This window comes from Bombina bombina, chromosome 1, assembly GCF_027579735.1.
Source record: "Bombina bombina isolate aBomBom1 chromosome 1, aBomBom1.pri, whole genome shotgun sequence".
Lineage (NCBI taxonomy): Eukaryota > Metazoa > Chordata > Amphibia > Anura > Bombinatoridae > Bombina > Bombina bombina.
In genome coordinates, this window is record NC_069499.1 from 1,402,204,809 (window position 1) to 1,402,222,327 (window position 17,519).

Consider the following 17,519-nt stretch of genomic DNA (forward strand, 5'->3'; position numbering starts at 1 on the left):
GAGTAATTACATCAGTTATTAATTCTTTAAATCTCCGTTCTCTAGATGGAGCATTAATCAGTATATAATGGAATAACAACCAAAATAAGAAAACCCCTGAGGGGATTTGCATTAATTACCCTAAATCAATATACTGCATGCAAGTGCAGCATGTGGTGTACAGATAACATTCTCCCATTGTGTACTGGGTATCTGCAGAGTCATGTTTGTAATGTCAGCTGTTCAGTAACAATGTTACACACAGATAGTAGGGGACTATATTGTAGTATCTTTTAACAGGTCAAAAAAGTGAAATATGCCCAGACCATATATATATATATTTTAGTCCATAGAACTGGCACACCTCAACTTCCAATCTACTGTGACAGAAGCTGAGACCACACAGCACCTCTGCACATTCCTGCTGCCTATAACTGTGCGTCAGATCTGCTGTATTATGACCATATGGCAGTGAATTAGGTATAGTAATGGAAAAGTCAAGCCAGGGATAGGGTTGCCAGCCAGCTTGTATTTTTTTTTTTTTTTTATATTTTATGCTTCTGGCCAATGTAGATAAAGAATAAATAGAGGAATAAAGGCCCAGAGATTAAAAGAAGGAAAAGATACAGTGCCAACGTAAAAGTAAAACAGGACATCAACATGAGATCATTATTATTGATAATGTGCTCAATGTGTGTGGGACTGGGACCAAGAGGAGGAGGACGCAGAGCAGCAGAGGAGACAATGAGTAGAGTAGTCAGGGACTGGCCAGGAGGTCAGATGTAGCATGTAGCTAGCCTCACCACATGTATTTAGCACTGTTATGTCACTATCTGCTGCAGAAGGTATAATACTCTCTCCAGTGTGATGCTCACCACTTGTATTTAGCACTGCTATGTCACTATCTGCTGGACAATGTACAATACTCTCTCCAGTGTGCTGCTCATCACATGTATTTAGCACTGCTATGTCACTATCTGCTGCACAAGGTACAATACTCTCTTCAATCTGATGCTCACTACATGTATTTAGCACTGCTATGTCACTATCTGCTGCCCAATGTACAATACTCTCTATAGTGTGATGCTCACCACTTGTATTTAGCACTGCTATGTCACTATGTGCTGCACAATGTACATTACTCTCTCCAGTGTGATGCTCACCACTTGTATTTAGCACTGCTGTGTCACTTTCTGCTGCACAATGTGCAATACTCTCTCCAGTGTGATGCTCACCACATTTATTTAGCACTGCTATGTCACTATCTGCTGCACAAGGCACAATACTCTCTCCAGTGTGATTCTCACGACTTGTATTTAGCACTGCTATGTCACTATCTGCTGCACAAGGTATAATACTCTCTTCGTTGTGATGCTCGCCACATGTATTTAGCACTGCTATGTCACTATCTGCTGCAGAAGGTACAATACTCTCTCCAGTGTGATGCTCACCACTTTTATTTAGCACTGCTATGTCACTATCTACTGCACATTTTACAATACTCACTGGAGCTCACTGAGAAACAAGCAGAGTAGAAAAGGAGGGGAGGAAATGAAAGCAAATCCTGCATACAGCCGCACTAGATGTGTTTTCAGCTTATCCCATGTACTAGTCAGTGGAGAACTACTATTCCTGCAGTATGGAAGGTAAGCTAGGGTAAACTGTACATGGGAGAAGCTGAAAACACATCTAGTGCAGACGTATGCAGGATTAGCTTTCATTCCCTCCCCTCCTTTTCTACTCTGCTTGTTTCTCAGTGAGTTCCAGTGACACAGAAGTGCTAAAAAAATGTGGTGAGCATCACATTGGAGAGAGTATTGTAAAATGTGCAGTAGATAGTGACATAACAGTGCTAAATACAATTGTCGAGCATCACACTGGAGAGAATAGTCAACCTTGTGCAGCAGATAGTGACATAGCAGTGCTAAATACATGTGGTGAGCATCAGATTGAAGAGAGTATTGTACTTTGTGCAGCAGATAGTGACATAGCAGTGCTAAATACATGTGGTGAGCAGCACACTGGAGAGAGTATTGTACATTGTGCAGCAGATAGTGACATAGCAGTGCTAAATACATGGGGTGAGCAGCACACTGGAGAGAGTATTGTGCATTGTGCAGCAGATAGTGACATAGCAGTGCTAAATACATGGGATGAGCAGTACACTGGAGAGAGTAGTGTACATTGTGCAGCAGATAGTGACATAGCAGTGCTAAATACATGTGGAGAGCAGCACACTGTATAAATTATTATACCTTCTGCAGCAGAAAGTGACATAGCAGTGCTAAATACATGTGGTGAGCAGCACACTGGGGAGAGAGTATTGTACCTTGTGCAGCAGATAGTGACATATCAGTGCTAAATACATGTGGTGAGCATCACACTGGAGAGAGTATTGTACCTTGTGCAGCAGATAGTTACATATCAGTGCTAAATACATGTGGTGAGCATCACACTGGGGAGAGTATTGTACCTTCTGCAGCAGATAGTGACATAGCAGTGATAAATACATGTGGTGAGCAGAAGATAGTAGAGAGTATTCTACATTGTGCAGCAGATAGGGACAAAGCAGTGCTAAATAAAAGTAGTGAGCATCACACTGGGGAGAGAGTATTGTACCTTGTGCAGCAGATAGTGACATAGCAGTGCTAAATACATGTGGTGAGCATCACACTGGAGAGAGTATTGTACCTTCTGCAGCAGATAGTGACATAGGAGTGCTAAATACATGTGGTGAGCATCACACTGGAGAGAGTATTGCACCTTCTGCCGCAGATAGTGACATAGCAGTGCTAAATACAAGTGGTGAGCATCACACTGGATAGAGTATTATACCTTCTGCAGCAGATAGTGACATAGCAGTGCTAAATACATGTGGTCAGCAGAAGATTGTAGAGAGTATTGTACATTGTACAGCAGATAGTGACAAAGCAGTGCTAAATACATGTGGTGAGCAGCAGATTGAAGAGAGTATTGTAAAATGTGCAGCAGATAGTGATATAGCAGTGCTAAATACATGTGGTGAGCAGCAGATTGAAGAGAGTATTGTAAAATGTGCAGCAGATAGTAACATAGCAGTGCTAAATACATGTTGTGAGCAACAGATTGAAAAGAGTATTGTACATTGTGCAGTAGATAGTGACATAGCAGTGCTAAATACATGTGGTGAGCAGCAGATTGAAGAGAGTATTGTACATTGTGCAGCATATAGTGAAATAGCAGTGCTAAATACATGTGGTGAGCAGAAGATTATGTGCAGCAGATAGTGACATAGTAGTGCTAAATACATGTGGTGAGCAGCAGATTGAATGAGAGAACAGCACCTCCTATTTAAACTGAGAAAACAAAGCACATAGATGAATTTTAAAACGTCAGAAGTGATTTACATAATTTATTAAACTCTGCGTACAGCTTTGTTGTTTATTTGTTATAAAACATCTGCAGTACACACACACACACACACACACATATATATATATATATATATATATATATATATATATATATATATATTATACGTATGTATGTATATACATATATATATATATATATATATATATATATATATATAGTAGCAAATGATTCAAAGCACTCACTGGTCTTCTGACATCAAACTTGAAAACATTTATTGAGTAACGTTTCGGGACATATAGCGTCTCTTCTTCTGTATGTCCCGAAACATTACTCAATACATTTTTTCAAGTTTGTTGTCAGAAGACCAGTGAGTGCTTTGAATCATTTGCTACTTTATACTCCCTGAGAGCACCCTGGCAGTTGATGAAAGGTGGTGAGAGTGCATGTACCCAGAACCGTTTATATATATATATATATATATATATATATATATAATGTATGTGTATATATACATACACATATGCAAAATTAGAAGGTGAGTAATACAAGTATGCACTCTGTGATGTCATCTTGGCAATATCATCTTCAAGTAAATTTGTATAAGGTAATTTGGGGAGACAAGCTAAGAGGAACACAAAGACTAAGGTTATAGTATATGTGTTTAAAGAGTTTCTGATGCTAATGAAGCTGTTTTTTTCTATATTTCTTGTGATACATTTGTGGCATGGACCATTCATTTGTGGTATGGCAAGTGCTTTGATTTCTGTGACATCCACAAATAATACATCACACTGTTGTGATAAATAAAATTTACTTTTATATAATTATCAATCTAAATTTCACAATTAGACCTTGACTAAAATGTGTCCACCACTAAAATGCATTGTGTGTATGTGAGACAGAGTGAAAGTGTATTTGTGTGAGAGAGAATGTGTGTGTGTATGTAAGAAAGCAAAAGGGTGTGTGTTTGTGTGAGAGAATGTGTGTGAGAGAAAGAGAGAGTGTGTGTGTGGGCTGTCTGTGTGTGTGTGGGCTGTCTGTGTGTGTGTGTGTTGGCTATCTCTGTGTATGTGGGCTATCTCTGTGTGGTGTGTAGGGGGTATCTGTGTGTGTGTGTGTGTGGGGGGGGGGGGGCTATCTGTGTGTGTGTGTGGGGGGGGGGCTATCTGTGTGTGTGTGAGGGGGGAGCTATCTGTCTGTGTGTGTGGGGGGGGGGCTATCTGTGTGTGTGTGTGTGTTTGTGTGGGCTATCTGTGTTTGTGTGTGTGTGGGGGGCTATCTGTGTGTGTGTGGGTGGGGATATCTGTGTGTGTGGGGGGGGCTATCTGTATGTGCGTGCGGGCTATCTGTGTGTGTATATGTGTCTGAGTGTGTGGATGTATGTGTGTATAAGTATCTCTGTGTGTGTATTATATCTGGGCACTGTGTTTGTGTGGTACAGTGCATTGCCCCATTTCTTTTAAGTATTTTTTTGTTCTGGGTAGAGGCCCGCGCTGTCATTCTGCCTAGGGACCTGCACTTGCTGAGGCGGCCCTGGCATCTCTGTAATGTTCTTGTTATCATAAGAAAACACATAAAAATAAGGCCCAGTTCAACTCAACTGTTCCCGATTGTCAGTATAATTCTTCATTATATACATAAACCATTGTTCCAATAGTACAAATGGTATATTGCAATATATACAATGTTATAGTGCTCCACTTTAGTGGATTTATATGTTTTTTTTTTATTTAAAATGTTGTGCATTACCTTAATTGATTTTTCTCCCATTTTTTGTTTATTTGTAAAAACGGTGTGGGCGGGGTTGGGGACGGATATTGGGCAGGTTTGGGGTGGAAATTGGGTGGGGTTTGGGCGGGGATTGGGCGGGGATGGGGCAGGGTTGGATGCAGGGATAAAGGGGGCCCCATTTTGACATCCTGCCTTGGGCCCCACAATGGCTAGGACCAGCCCTGAGTAAATTCATTAGGTCAGAGCAGGATGAACTTTCATTACAAAGGGAACTGCAAAAAATAGAAGTATGGGCAAGTAAATGGAAAATGAGATTTAATACAGGGAAATACAAGGTTCTACATTTTGGAAGTAAAAATAAGCAGGCAATGTATTATTTAAATGGGGCAAGACTTAGCCAAACAGAGGAGGAAAGGTATTTGGGAGTAGTAATAGATAACAAGCTAAAGATAGATGCACAATGCAGGGCAGTGGCTTCAAAGGCTAATAAGATACCAGCATGTATTAAAAGAGGCATTGATTCAAGGAAGGAAAGTATAATTCTGTCACTATATAAATCCCTGGTAAGACCTCACATTGAGTATGGAGTGCAGTTCTGGGGACTGATCGCAAAAAAAGATATTGCAGAACTAGAAAAAGGTTTATGATGTTATATATATATATATATATATATATATATATATATATATATATATATATAAAAAAGGAAAAAAAGAGGACAAATCCGGATAGATAGCCAGTGCAATGGAGTTTTATTCATCTGTAGAGTAGTTTAGCAAGGACAGCTTAAACTAACTTACATGTTTCGCGCATGTCTCATGCGCTTCTTCCCTGGTAAGACCTCACATTGAGTATGGAGTGCAGTTCTGGGGACTGATCGCAAAAAAAGATATTGCAGAACTAGAAAAAGGTTTATGATGTTATATATATATATATATATATATTGGTAATGTAAATACTTAGTGACTTTTTACAAGATGATCTAATCAGTCCACGGACTTAAAAGATTTCCACCTTTATGAAAGAGGCAACAGGAAATAGGGTTGTTATATCCAACCAATCAACTATCAAGCACATATTTATAAGGAACCTGCAAATCTTGATAAAGCCATTGTTAATGGCGAAACGCATTGATGGTAACCAGACAAGCTAGAAATATTGAAAGTGAAAAGCCTATTTGGAGGATTGAAACGGATTCTGAAAAAGGGATTACTTTTCACCCACGGATCAAAAAATACTCTGCGCAGAGTAGGGACACTTGAAATATCACGGAACTATTTTTCCCAGTACCAACGCAACGAGTGCCGTCACCAACTACACGGAGCTGTACAGATACCTGTGCCTTGCCACAAACAGATTGGCTAAACCTTATATGGGACCAGGTAGGCACACAGAGGTGTAACAGCCGGTGAGTGTGATTCTTTATTGGGACTTTCCTTCAATTGATTTTATATACTTGTGCATAACAATGCTGAAAGATTATTATTTATAACCTGCAAATTTATACATCTGCTTATACCCCGTTTGGGTTAACAAGGAACACCTCCAGCAAACATAATTTTCACTAGTAACACCACTACAAGGTAGGATCTCAATTTAAAGCTATTAGTGGACAATATTTCTTATAGAAAAGGGAAAGCAGTGTTTACCCTGATTATTGACTTTCTCATTGCTTGTAAAATGAAATATATTTTATTAGTTTGGTTACATGTTAACTTTTAAGGTGGATATTATTCGCAATTATTTTTTATTGTTTTATGTGTTTATTTTTATTTAGATGACCGGTCATATATGAGGATTTATTTTAATACCGTTATACATTTGATGAACTATACATTTATATTATTGATTAAATACCATATAAAACTGATTAAATATTGATTTTAGACATTGTTCTTTGGATTATCATTTAGTCATTTACCCCTTAGCTGTTAGCGCACATATACACATTTCTCTTTTACAGAACTAGAAAAAGGGCCACAAAGATAATAAGGTGAATGGAGAATTTAAGCTATGAGGAGAGGCTAGCCAAACTGTGTCTGTTTTCTCTAGAAAAAAAGCGCTTTAGAGGTGACATGATTACTTTATATAAATATATTCAAGGCCCATATAAAGAGATGGCAGAAGCTATGTTTATTCCAAGAAAATTGTTTGTGACAAAAGGGCACAATTTAAGGTTGGAGGAAAGGAGATTTAATCTCCTACAACGGAAATGTTTTTTCACTTTAAGAGCAATAAAATTGTGGAACTCATTACCAAAGGAGGTAGTGAATGTCAATACCCTAGATATATTTAAAAATTGTTTGGATACATTTCTGGCTAGAAACAAAATTCATGGATATGATTGCTTGTTTTAAATGGGTCACTTTTTAGTGGGATTAATTTAAGCTGAACTTGAGCTTTTTTTGTAAGTATATTAGATTTGTATAGGTTGAACTCGATGGACTTCGGTCTTTTTTCAACCTCATCTATTATGTTACTACAGATGTTAGCCCTCTAATGCTTTAACCCAGGTACAGTGTGTTGTCTCTTATTGTTGTTTTTATTTTTTGCAGAGACACCCCTTTTTGAAGTTGCTTTAGACCACACATCTGTTAGCCTTCTCACATATTCTTTTTTATTGTTGTCTCTTATTGTGCCTGACAGTACTGTGTACTAATGTAGCTAGGAAAGCAGAGTAAAAGCTTCTTTTCTTACTGCAATGAGTGGAACTGGCTACACATGCAGCTTGATCAGACAGCATATAGTTAAATATTCACTCCTTTTAGTTTGCACTCTGCTTGCCTGTCTGCACTTCCCCCATGCCACAAGAAATGTCAGTGGCAATAAGAAGAGGAAATATAATTTCTGCTCTGCATAAACTCCAGCAGCAATAGGTAAGGGGCTGTGAAGATTAAGGGGTCAATTTATTATTGTGCGGACAGACAAGATGCGATGTAGCGTATCATGTCCGCCGCACATCGATAAATGCCGACATCATACGCTGTTGGCATTTATCATTGCACCAGCAGTTCTTGTGAACTGCTGGTGCAATACCGCCCCCCTGCAGATTCGCAACCAATCGGCTGCTAGCAGGGGGTGTCAATCAACCCGATCGTATTGGATCGGGCTGATTGCTGTCCGCCCCCTCAGAGGTGGCGGACGAGTTAAGGAACAGCAGTCTTAGGACCGCTGCTTCTTAACTTCCACTTCAGACGGAAATTAAGTGGAGTGGGTCGGAAGCAGTACCCGCTGCTTCATTAATTGACCCACAAGTATGCTACTCACCTTGTAGTAACTCCCTGACTTGCTGCTGTAGATGGCTCAGGAGTGAAATGGGAACTGGCTACATCTGCAGCTTTATCCTTCTGCTCTCCTTTTAACAAAGCCTGCGCTTTGCTTGTCTGTCTGTCTGCAGCTGCCTGCCCTACCCTCATAAGAGAGAGACAAGTAACTGCCGATAAGAGGAGGTAATAAAATCGGCTCTGCATAGCTTCAGCAGCAATAGGGAAGGGGCTGTAAATATCACTGCAGTGTCCCACTGACTTGCTGCTGCAGATTTCCCACTCTGAGATATATTTTTTGCACCCCAGAATACACTGCAGGGAGAGCTCATTTTGCTTGGAGGGAGGGGAGGGCAACACAGGGGAGGACAGGATAAGGGCATTATAAAGACAAAGGGTGCTGCATTATTACTTTGAAGGGATGATGCTGTGCTGACTGCTTCAAGCGTTTGAGGAGGCAGAGAAAGAGAGCAGGTCAGGAGTGGTCTGTCCAGTATGACAGACTCACTGAAGTGTCACCCCCAGTCAAATGCCGCCTGGGTCCATTGGACTCAGTTAGTCTCATGGTTAAGCCGGCCCTGGGCATGTCTAGGCAGCAGCTGAAATGGCCACAAAAACAGAAGCTCTTTAATGAAATAGGAGAAATCGGCCATATATCTCAAGATATTTGCAGCATCCACAATAGTGTTATACAGGTTGGGACACACTGAATCTTGGAGTGTCAGATATGTCAATATTGGTTGCAAGTATAACTTACAGGCTCTGTTCTAGACCACGAGGAGTTCTGATGAAGGTGTAACCTGTGAATCTTGGTCCCGTCCCCCCCGGTAACCCAGGTTGAGCAGTACTATACTAACTGCAATAACCCATTTTGTGTTACAACTTATCCAGCACCTGCTTTAATCTTACTATGGAGTTAATAACATCTCTCTTGAAGAACCTGAGCTCTCGTTTAGATTGTCACCAGATGATCTACATAGACATTCTTCGGTCTGCAGCCCGATCATCATCTGTGCTAGTGCCTGCCGAAATCTCGCACGCTAACAGCAAAAGTGTTCTACTTACCCGGTACGACATTGTAGTGCCCCAGCATCCACCTCTTTATGTGCTATGTATACTGCAAACTCAAAAAACTTAGCAGAGAGGTCGAGCACAGAGAGGTTCCGGAGTAGAAGATATGGACACAAGAAGTCGCTCATCAATTGGACCATGCCACAGACACACTAGTAGGCTTGGAGGTAACATGGAAGATTGTAGGGACACATATATCTGGGGAAACAGTTAAAATGCAACAGCAGATATCACTGATCTTATTTAACCAAGCGCAAGATGCATTGATGTTTGGAGATTTTGGATCTAGACGGTTGTGGACCTATAACAAAGTTTTTCGTTGTATATGAGACTCGAGCAACAAATCTCCCTAAGATGTCATGCTGAACTTGATGCCTCTCATGAAAACTGGAGTGGGGTAACTCTTTATTATTTCTGGAACAGAGACCACACAAATTTCGGTCCTTGCCTATGCTGGCTTGTTACTTTATTTTCACTATTTGGACTCTAGTTTTTTGAGAATCATTATATAAGACATTTGCTAGGTCTCCAATCTGACAATGTTATGGATAACGATATGATGAGCAATGGAGTGACGAATTACGATATCTTAAAGGGACATGAAACCCATTTTTTATTTCATGATATAGAAAGAGCATGCAATTTTAAACAACTTTCTAATTTACTTCTATTATCTAATTTGTTTTATTCTCTTGATATTCTTTGCTGAAAAGCATATCTAGATAGGCTCAGTAGCTGCTGATTGGTTGCTGCACTTAGAAGCCTCATGTGATTGACTCACCCATGTGCATTGCTTTTTCTTCAACTAAGGATATCTAAAAAATAAGCAAAATAAATAATAGAAGTACATTGGATTGTTGTTTAAATGTGCATTCTCTTTCTGAATCATGAAAGAAAATTTTTAGGTTTAGTGTCCCTTTAAGCATTGTAAACCAAGTTTTCACTTCCCAACGTTATTAAGATTCAAACTCAGCATAAGTTAACCAGTTTCAGTTAACAAGGTTTATTCAGATGTCCTTTACTACTGTTATTCTGTTAACTAGTCGGGTTTATGTGACCTATACTTCTTTTGTTTTTGAGCACATGATCCCTCTGAGGTCCTAATATTTCAGAATATCCTATGAAGTGTTAAGATCAGCTCAGCCCCATCCTGAATGGGTTATTTCACAATAGAAGTTAACACCTAAGGGGAAAAGAAATTAACTGTTCTCTAGCTAAGGACTATATGTAGCTGTTAATGTTAAGCTTATCTTTCATAGTAGAAATGGGATTTATAGACTCCTACATACGATATATAACTGTACACATATCAAATGTTTTCCAATGTCTTGCCTGGGTCTTCATGTAACTTAAAATAGGCCAATTACTACATCTTTATACCCCCAAGATAAGAAAGTCCTCCAATCTGATTCTATCTGATCCTATGAAGCACCTCAGATTAAAATTCAGATATTGTAATATGATTATAACCAGGCTCATTTACAGTAAACCCCACTCTATAGCCTGAGTTTTGTATGCTGCAGTCTATATGTGGTCACGGTTGTAGCTGGTAGCTTACTATTGGTCAAATAACTACTATTACCTACTTCATTAGGATTATGATTATCAGGTACCCTACAGAAAGTGTTTTTTAAAAAACGTACATTCCCCCCAAGGTTAGACTGAATATAGCACAATAGTAGTTTTCTTCTGCTATATAGCTAACAGCTGTGTTATAACATTTTATGCACAAAGAAAAGATATATTCTACTCACCAGGTAAAAATGGAAAGTTCCACAGGTGTCTGGAAGAATGTTGTTGGCTCTATTACAGTACCGTATAAGAATTTTACTCTTTAAAATGTATAATTTCTAACTGGTCCATGTCATGCTTTTGTTAATTAGTCTTCTTCACATTTATATATCTGTTAGGTGCCTTAGAGCCCTAAATGTAAATCTTATATTTTCCAATTATTACTATATAATTTGCATATATGGTTCCTATATTATACGTTACATTGTGTAATGTTATTTCAAGGTTCAAAAGTGACCGTTTATATCTTTATATTTCCTCTATGGGTAATTTTTTTTTAATTGGGTCCATGAGCGACCTTTTGAGAAACGAGAGGAATTAGCAGTTCTCGAAAAGAGAGGTTAAAATTTATATAGTTCAGCTTTTTCATTGCTAAGCCAAGCGTTGCTCTTATGCTTGATGATATATGACTTTGAATAGAACAGTTATTTTCCTATATTATGCTGTCATTGCATGTTAATCATTGACTCATTATTAATATAAACTTTTTATTTGCTGTTGTGATGCCTAACATCCTCAATTAAAAATATTACATTTAAAAAAAAAAAGCCAAGTTATGACAGACCCTCATAAACAGTGCTAGGCATCTCCTTAAATTGGAAGAAATCACAAATTCCCACCGTGACTGAATATTTATGCTCTCCATTTTCAGCATTGCACCAGCAGCTCACAAGAGCTGCTGGTGCAATGCCCTGCAGACTCGCGGCCAATCGGCCGCCAGCAGGGAGGTGTCAATCAACCCGATCGTATTCGTCTTTGTGACCGCTGCTTCATAACTGCTGTTTCTGGTGAGTCTGAAGACTCGCCAGAAACACGAGGCATCAAGCTCCATACGGAGCTTGTTAAATGGGTCCCTTAGTAAACAATACAATTGCCCTTGAAAGATGTCACTACTTATTCACTGATAGGTGTAATATATATATAATGAAATCAGATTTATATGGGAATCACCTCCTCAAAGCATCACATTTGTCATGTTGGATTTTCTTTACATAGTATGTTATGCACTAGTTATACACATGGCTCTTTAAATATACTCTTCTATGGTTATGATTTGTTCTTATATTTTTTTCATTCCAATGTCATTGTATGTTTATTTATTATCATATGGTTCTTTTTTAGTTTGTGATATTTGCTCACACATTGTTTTAGATTACGATACATTGTACCGCACATGTTATTTTAAATTGACACTCCTTAAAAATATAATATACTTAAATAGACTCTGAAATAAAAATTAAACTAGATAGATCATGCAACTTTTCAATTTACTTCCATTAACAAAATCTGCACAGTCTTTATATTTACACTTTCTTAATCACCAGCTCCTACTGAGCATGTGCAAGACTTATATGTATATGCATTTGTGATTGGCTGATGGCTGTCACATGATACAGGAGCAGTGGAAATAGCCATAACTTTGAAATTTGCCAGAAAAAATCTACTACTCATTTGAAGCTCAGTCTAAGGGGTATTGCATTGTCTTTTATCAGGCATTTGTTGATAATGCAGATCTAATGTATTTACTGGCCCTTTAAGAGAGGATCTTATGTTATATTACTTTATAGTACTTGATATGTTTTATACATATGGACACCCTACTGAACAGATGCTTAGCCCTAAGAAGTACTTCCCTTAAAAAATACTTTAACCTTAATGGATGTTTAAGCAAACATAGAATTATATGGATATTTTGATCTCCATACTCTCTGAGTTAAATATAATTTGCACAGCCACATGCGTTTCATGATGTCTTATCACGTAACCTAACTCCAGCTTCAGAGAGTCCACTTAAGAACATATCTATTCTATCACTATCCCCGTATGTGGACCAGATTACATGTGGAGAGCTAAATATACCTTTTTTTTAAAAGCGATATTAGCGCTTCACTTAGTAATACCATCGCACCCTAATGTTTGCTGGTGTTACTTGTTCACAGCAATGCAAACACGAGCTTGCGTTCACATTGCTGGGAAGTATTGTGCTCACAAGAGCACAGCATGAGAACCTTGCACAGCGAAGGGGGTAAGTAGCGCAGCAATTTGTTAATATATATGTATATGCTGATATACACATATATAGTTATGTGTTAATATGTGTATATATACATATTAACACATAAATATATATGTATATAAGCATATACATATATATTTACAGGGAACACACAGTTCCCATAAACGGCAATGTAAACACACTTTTAAATGCTGTTTTTTTCCCTCATTCCCTCCAACTTTAAAGCTCCAAAACTGCAGTTATTTTTTATTTAAAAAAATGCTACTTTTTTTTAATAAAAAACTATAATGTCCTCTATTTTGAGAACATTTGGGTCATGATTGTTATATAAAAAAATAAAAATAAAAAGTTAAAAAAAGGATAAAGGATAAAACAAATATTCATACAATTAACTTGCTATATATTTAAACAGTTTGTGTTCTGCTATTGTGATACTCCAATAGAGTGAATGTCATGGAAAATTGTCTAAATTTGTTAAAAACAGAAACCACAAGTGAAATATATATATAAATAATTTACTGATCTTCAAGTTCAAGATATCTGTAATGCTGCTCCTTACATTTCTAAATGTATTTCTGCATACACTCATATATGCAGCCACTACACACACAAAAAAAAAAAAATTAAAGAAATATATATATATATATATATATATATATATATATATTTTTTTTAAAAGTCCACTTTTATATATATATATATATATATATATATATATATATATATATATATATATATATATATATTCAGAAACAACCTTAAATTGCATCTCATAAATATCACACTTTTTATATGTATAAAAAAACTTTTAAAAATTGAAATGTCTCAAACCTAATTTACAGCATAAGTTAGGAGAAATAATTTATTATTAATGTGACCTGCAACACCAAAACCAGTAACCCGGTCCCTACCAGAACACAAGTGGGTATCTGTTACTGTTCCTTTATGGATCTATTCAGTCACAATTTTTTTCCCAAACATACAAATATGAGTAAAATAATCATAAGCAGCAATTACAACAAATACATTGGCAGTTACATATTTAGAATCACTGTAGAGCAGTTTATTTTTTTAATCTAAGCTTTATAAAATACAAAAAAAGAACAGTTAAGCAATTAGTAGATCTGTAACACAGTTTTTTAAATACAGAAATACAAATAACAGTTTAAAATATTTAGTTTTTATGCTAATAATGAATATTGATTCACTGTATTGAAAGAATATTTAAGATTCTAGCACCCTCATTTATTGAAACACCATTCTTTATCTGCCTGGCACTAAAAAGTAAAGGTGTGGTTTATTGTGTATAATGTCAGTGATAAGGACCAATGCATGGACATGAAACAAAGTAAATACTGAATAATACAGATTAAAGTACCTACCTTTTGGAAGCAAAACAATCAGTGGGATCCAAAATAAAAATAATAACATTGTAATTTCATCCACCGTACATGAGCACTGACAGACCGTTTGTGAGTTCCTCAAAGTTTGTTTCCTTTTTTTCTAATTAATAGGTTCCGGCGCCTCCAATGGCTGTTTTAAAAACATGCATATATATATATATATATATATATATATATATATATATATATATATATATATATATATATATAGCTACATATGCATGCTTTTATATATATATATATATATATATATATAATATATATATATTCATATTTATATATTAAAGACTAGATTACAGTCTAAAATAGTGTTTACAGAAAGCAGTAAATTGCGATGACGAGATTTTTCTATTGCGAACCCCGCACATGTTTTTTATGGCGTGGGATTACAAGTTGAAAGTAGAAACATCTCTTGCTCTTGACATTTATGGTTTAGCGTATATTATTGTCAGGGGATTTTCTACAATATTGTGTACACTGAGCAAACGTCATGTTGGAGAATACTACATAAACGTGCGTGTGTATTATGATTACGTGTTAACCTCTTAAGGACATATGATGGAATTTTTCCGTCATAAAACAATTGAGCAAACTGAAAGCTGTGTCCTTAAAGGGTTAAACATGGCATTATGTAGTTTGCAAACAAAAAACTATTTAGACATCAATAAAATATAGAAATAGTTTCATGCACACATGAAAAAAACAATATTACAACATATTTATAGAGATTTCTTTAGAGGGTGTGAACAATGTTCCAAACATATTCACATTGCACGCACACAAATACGTTTATGTAAACAACATGCTAATCTTGAATGGAGTTTTTACATTTGCTATATAGCACAAAGAAGTGACCTCTATGTAAATACATAGGCCACAACTTGGGACAGACTCTTATGCGTTTAAAGGGACAGTGTACTAGAATAATTACATTTAAAAATTTAAACATTATCATAGTGTTATGAAATACTACAAAAATTTCATTCAAATTGCAAAATATATTAAAATATTTTTATTTTAACAAAAAATTAAGCTACTTTAAAACAGACTGCAAAACACATAAAGGATGTACACTACATTGTACCTTAAAGTGAATGTAAAGTTTGAGCAACGAGTGCCCATTTTTTAATAATCCTATTAAAAACAGGGGCACTTTCATTGATCAAACTTTAAATTACACTGCTTTTGTTAAAATACTTACCTTTTCTATCTGCAAGCCGCTCCAGCGCTTCCTCCGCCCGTCGCAAGCCTCTGCCGACATCAGAAATGATGATTCAGCCTTCCACCAATCACGGCGTTGCTTTAGGCAATGATTCCCCTGGGGGGGAAGCCGTGATTGGAGGATGCCAGAATCGTCATTCCTGACATACAAAGAGGCTTGCGATGGGCTGGAGTGGTTTGCAGAAAGGAAAGGTAAGTATTTTAACAAAAGCAGTATAATTTAAAGTTTGATGAATGCAAGTGCCCCTGTTTTTAATAGGATTATTAAAAACCGGGCACTCATTGCTCAAACTTTACATTCACTTTAAGTTGCATCGAGTTGAGCTTGTATTACAAGTCGAAAGTAAAAAGTTATTGCTCATACGCTAACCTGATGCGTGCAAAAAGCCAAACTTAGAATATTGCGTGGGCGATAACCTATTCCCCCATAAAAGTCAATGACGAAAATAAAAAAGTGGAAAAAAACGCCCCACTCTTGTGCTAAACAAACACTTAGGGGCCCATTTATCAAGCTCCGGATGGAGCTTGAGGGCCCGTGTTTCTGGCGAGTCTTCAGACTCACCAGAAACGCAAGTTATGGAGCAGTGGTCTAAAGACCGCTGCTCCGTAACCTGTCCGCCTGCTCTGATTGGGCGGACTGATTAGAACAGCCCATAGGATTGAGCTTGCATACTATTAGCTGATTGGAACAGCCAATAGAATGCGAGCTCAAACCTATTGGCTGATTGGATCAGCCAATAGGATTTTTTCTACCTTAATTCCGATTGGCTGATAGAATTCTATCAGCCAATCGGAATTGAAGGGACACCATCTTAGATGACATCATTTAAAGGACCCATCATTGTTCTAGTCGCCGTCGAATGAAGAGGATGCTCGGCATCGGATGTCTTGAAGATGGAGCCGCTCCACTCCGGATGGATGAAGATAGAAGATGCCACCTGGATGAAGACTTCTGCCCGTCTGGAGGACCTCTTCTTCCCGGATAGGATGAAGACTTCGGACCGTCTGGAGGACCACTTCTGCCCGGTTGGGTGAAGACATCTCAAGGTAGGGTGATCTTCAAGGGGGTAGTGTTTGGTTTTATTAAGGGGGGATTGGGTGGGTTTTAGAGTAGGGTTGGGTGTGTGGGTGGTGGGTTGTAATGTTGGGGGGGTATTGTCTTTTTTTTTACAGGTTAAAGATCTGATTACTTTGGGGCAATGCCCCGCAAAAAGCCCTTTTAAGGGCTATTTGTAATTTATTATAGGGTAGGGATTTTTATTATTTTGGGGGGCTTTTTTATTTTATTAGGGGGATTAGATTAGGTGTAATTAGTTTAAAAAATTGTAATTATTTTATTATTTTCTGTAATTTTTTTTTTTTCTTCGTAATTTAGTTTATTTAATTTAATTGTAATTAATCGTAGTTAATTTAGTTAATTTATTATAGTGTAGTGTTAGGTGTAATTGTAACTTAGGTTAGGTTTTATTTTACAGGTATATTTGTATTTATTTTAACTAGGAAGTTATTAAATAGTTAATAACTAATAACTATTGTACCTAGTTAAAATAAATACAAAGTTGCCTTTAAAATAAAAATAAACCCTAAGATAGCTACAATGTAACTATTAGTTATATTGTAGCTATTTTAGGGTTTATTTTATAGGTAAGTATTTAGTTTTAAATAGGAATAATTTATTTAATGATAGTA

General features: G+C 37.1%; 1 protein-coding gene across 1 annotated transcript in view; it reads right to left on the reverse strand.

The window, feature by feature from the left end:
* LOC128665245 (SLAM family member 5) overlaps nucleotides 1-14,675 on the reverse strand; it is a 316,692-nt gene extending 302,017 nt beyond the window's left edge. Inside the window, exon 1 of the mRNA XM_053719918.1 lies at nucleotides 14,589-14,675. Within this exon, the coding sequence (XP_053575893.1) occupies nucleotides 14,589-14,637 (49 nt within the window). The 5' untranslated portion in view covers nucleotides 14,638-14,675. The remainder of the gene's footprint in view (nucleotides 1-14,588) is intronic.
* Nucleotides 14,676-17,519: the final 2,844 nt, after the last annotated feature.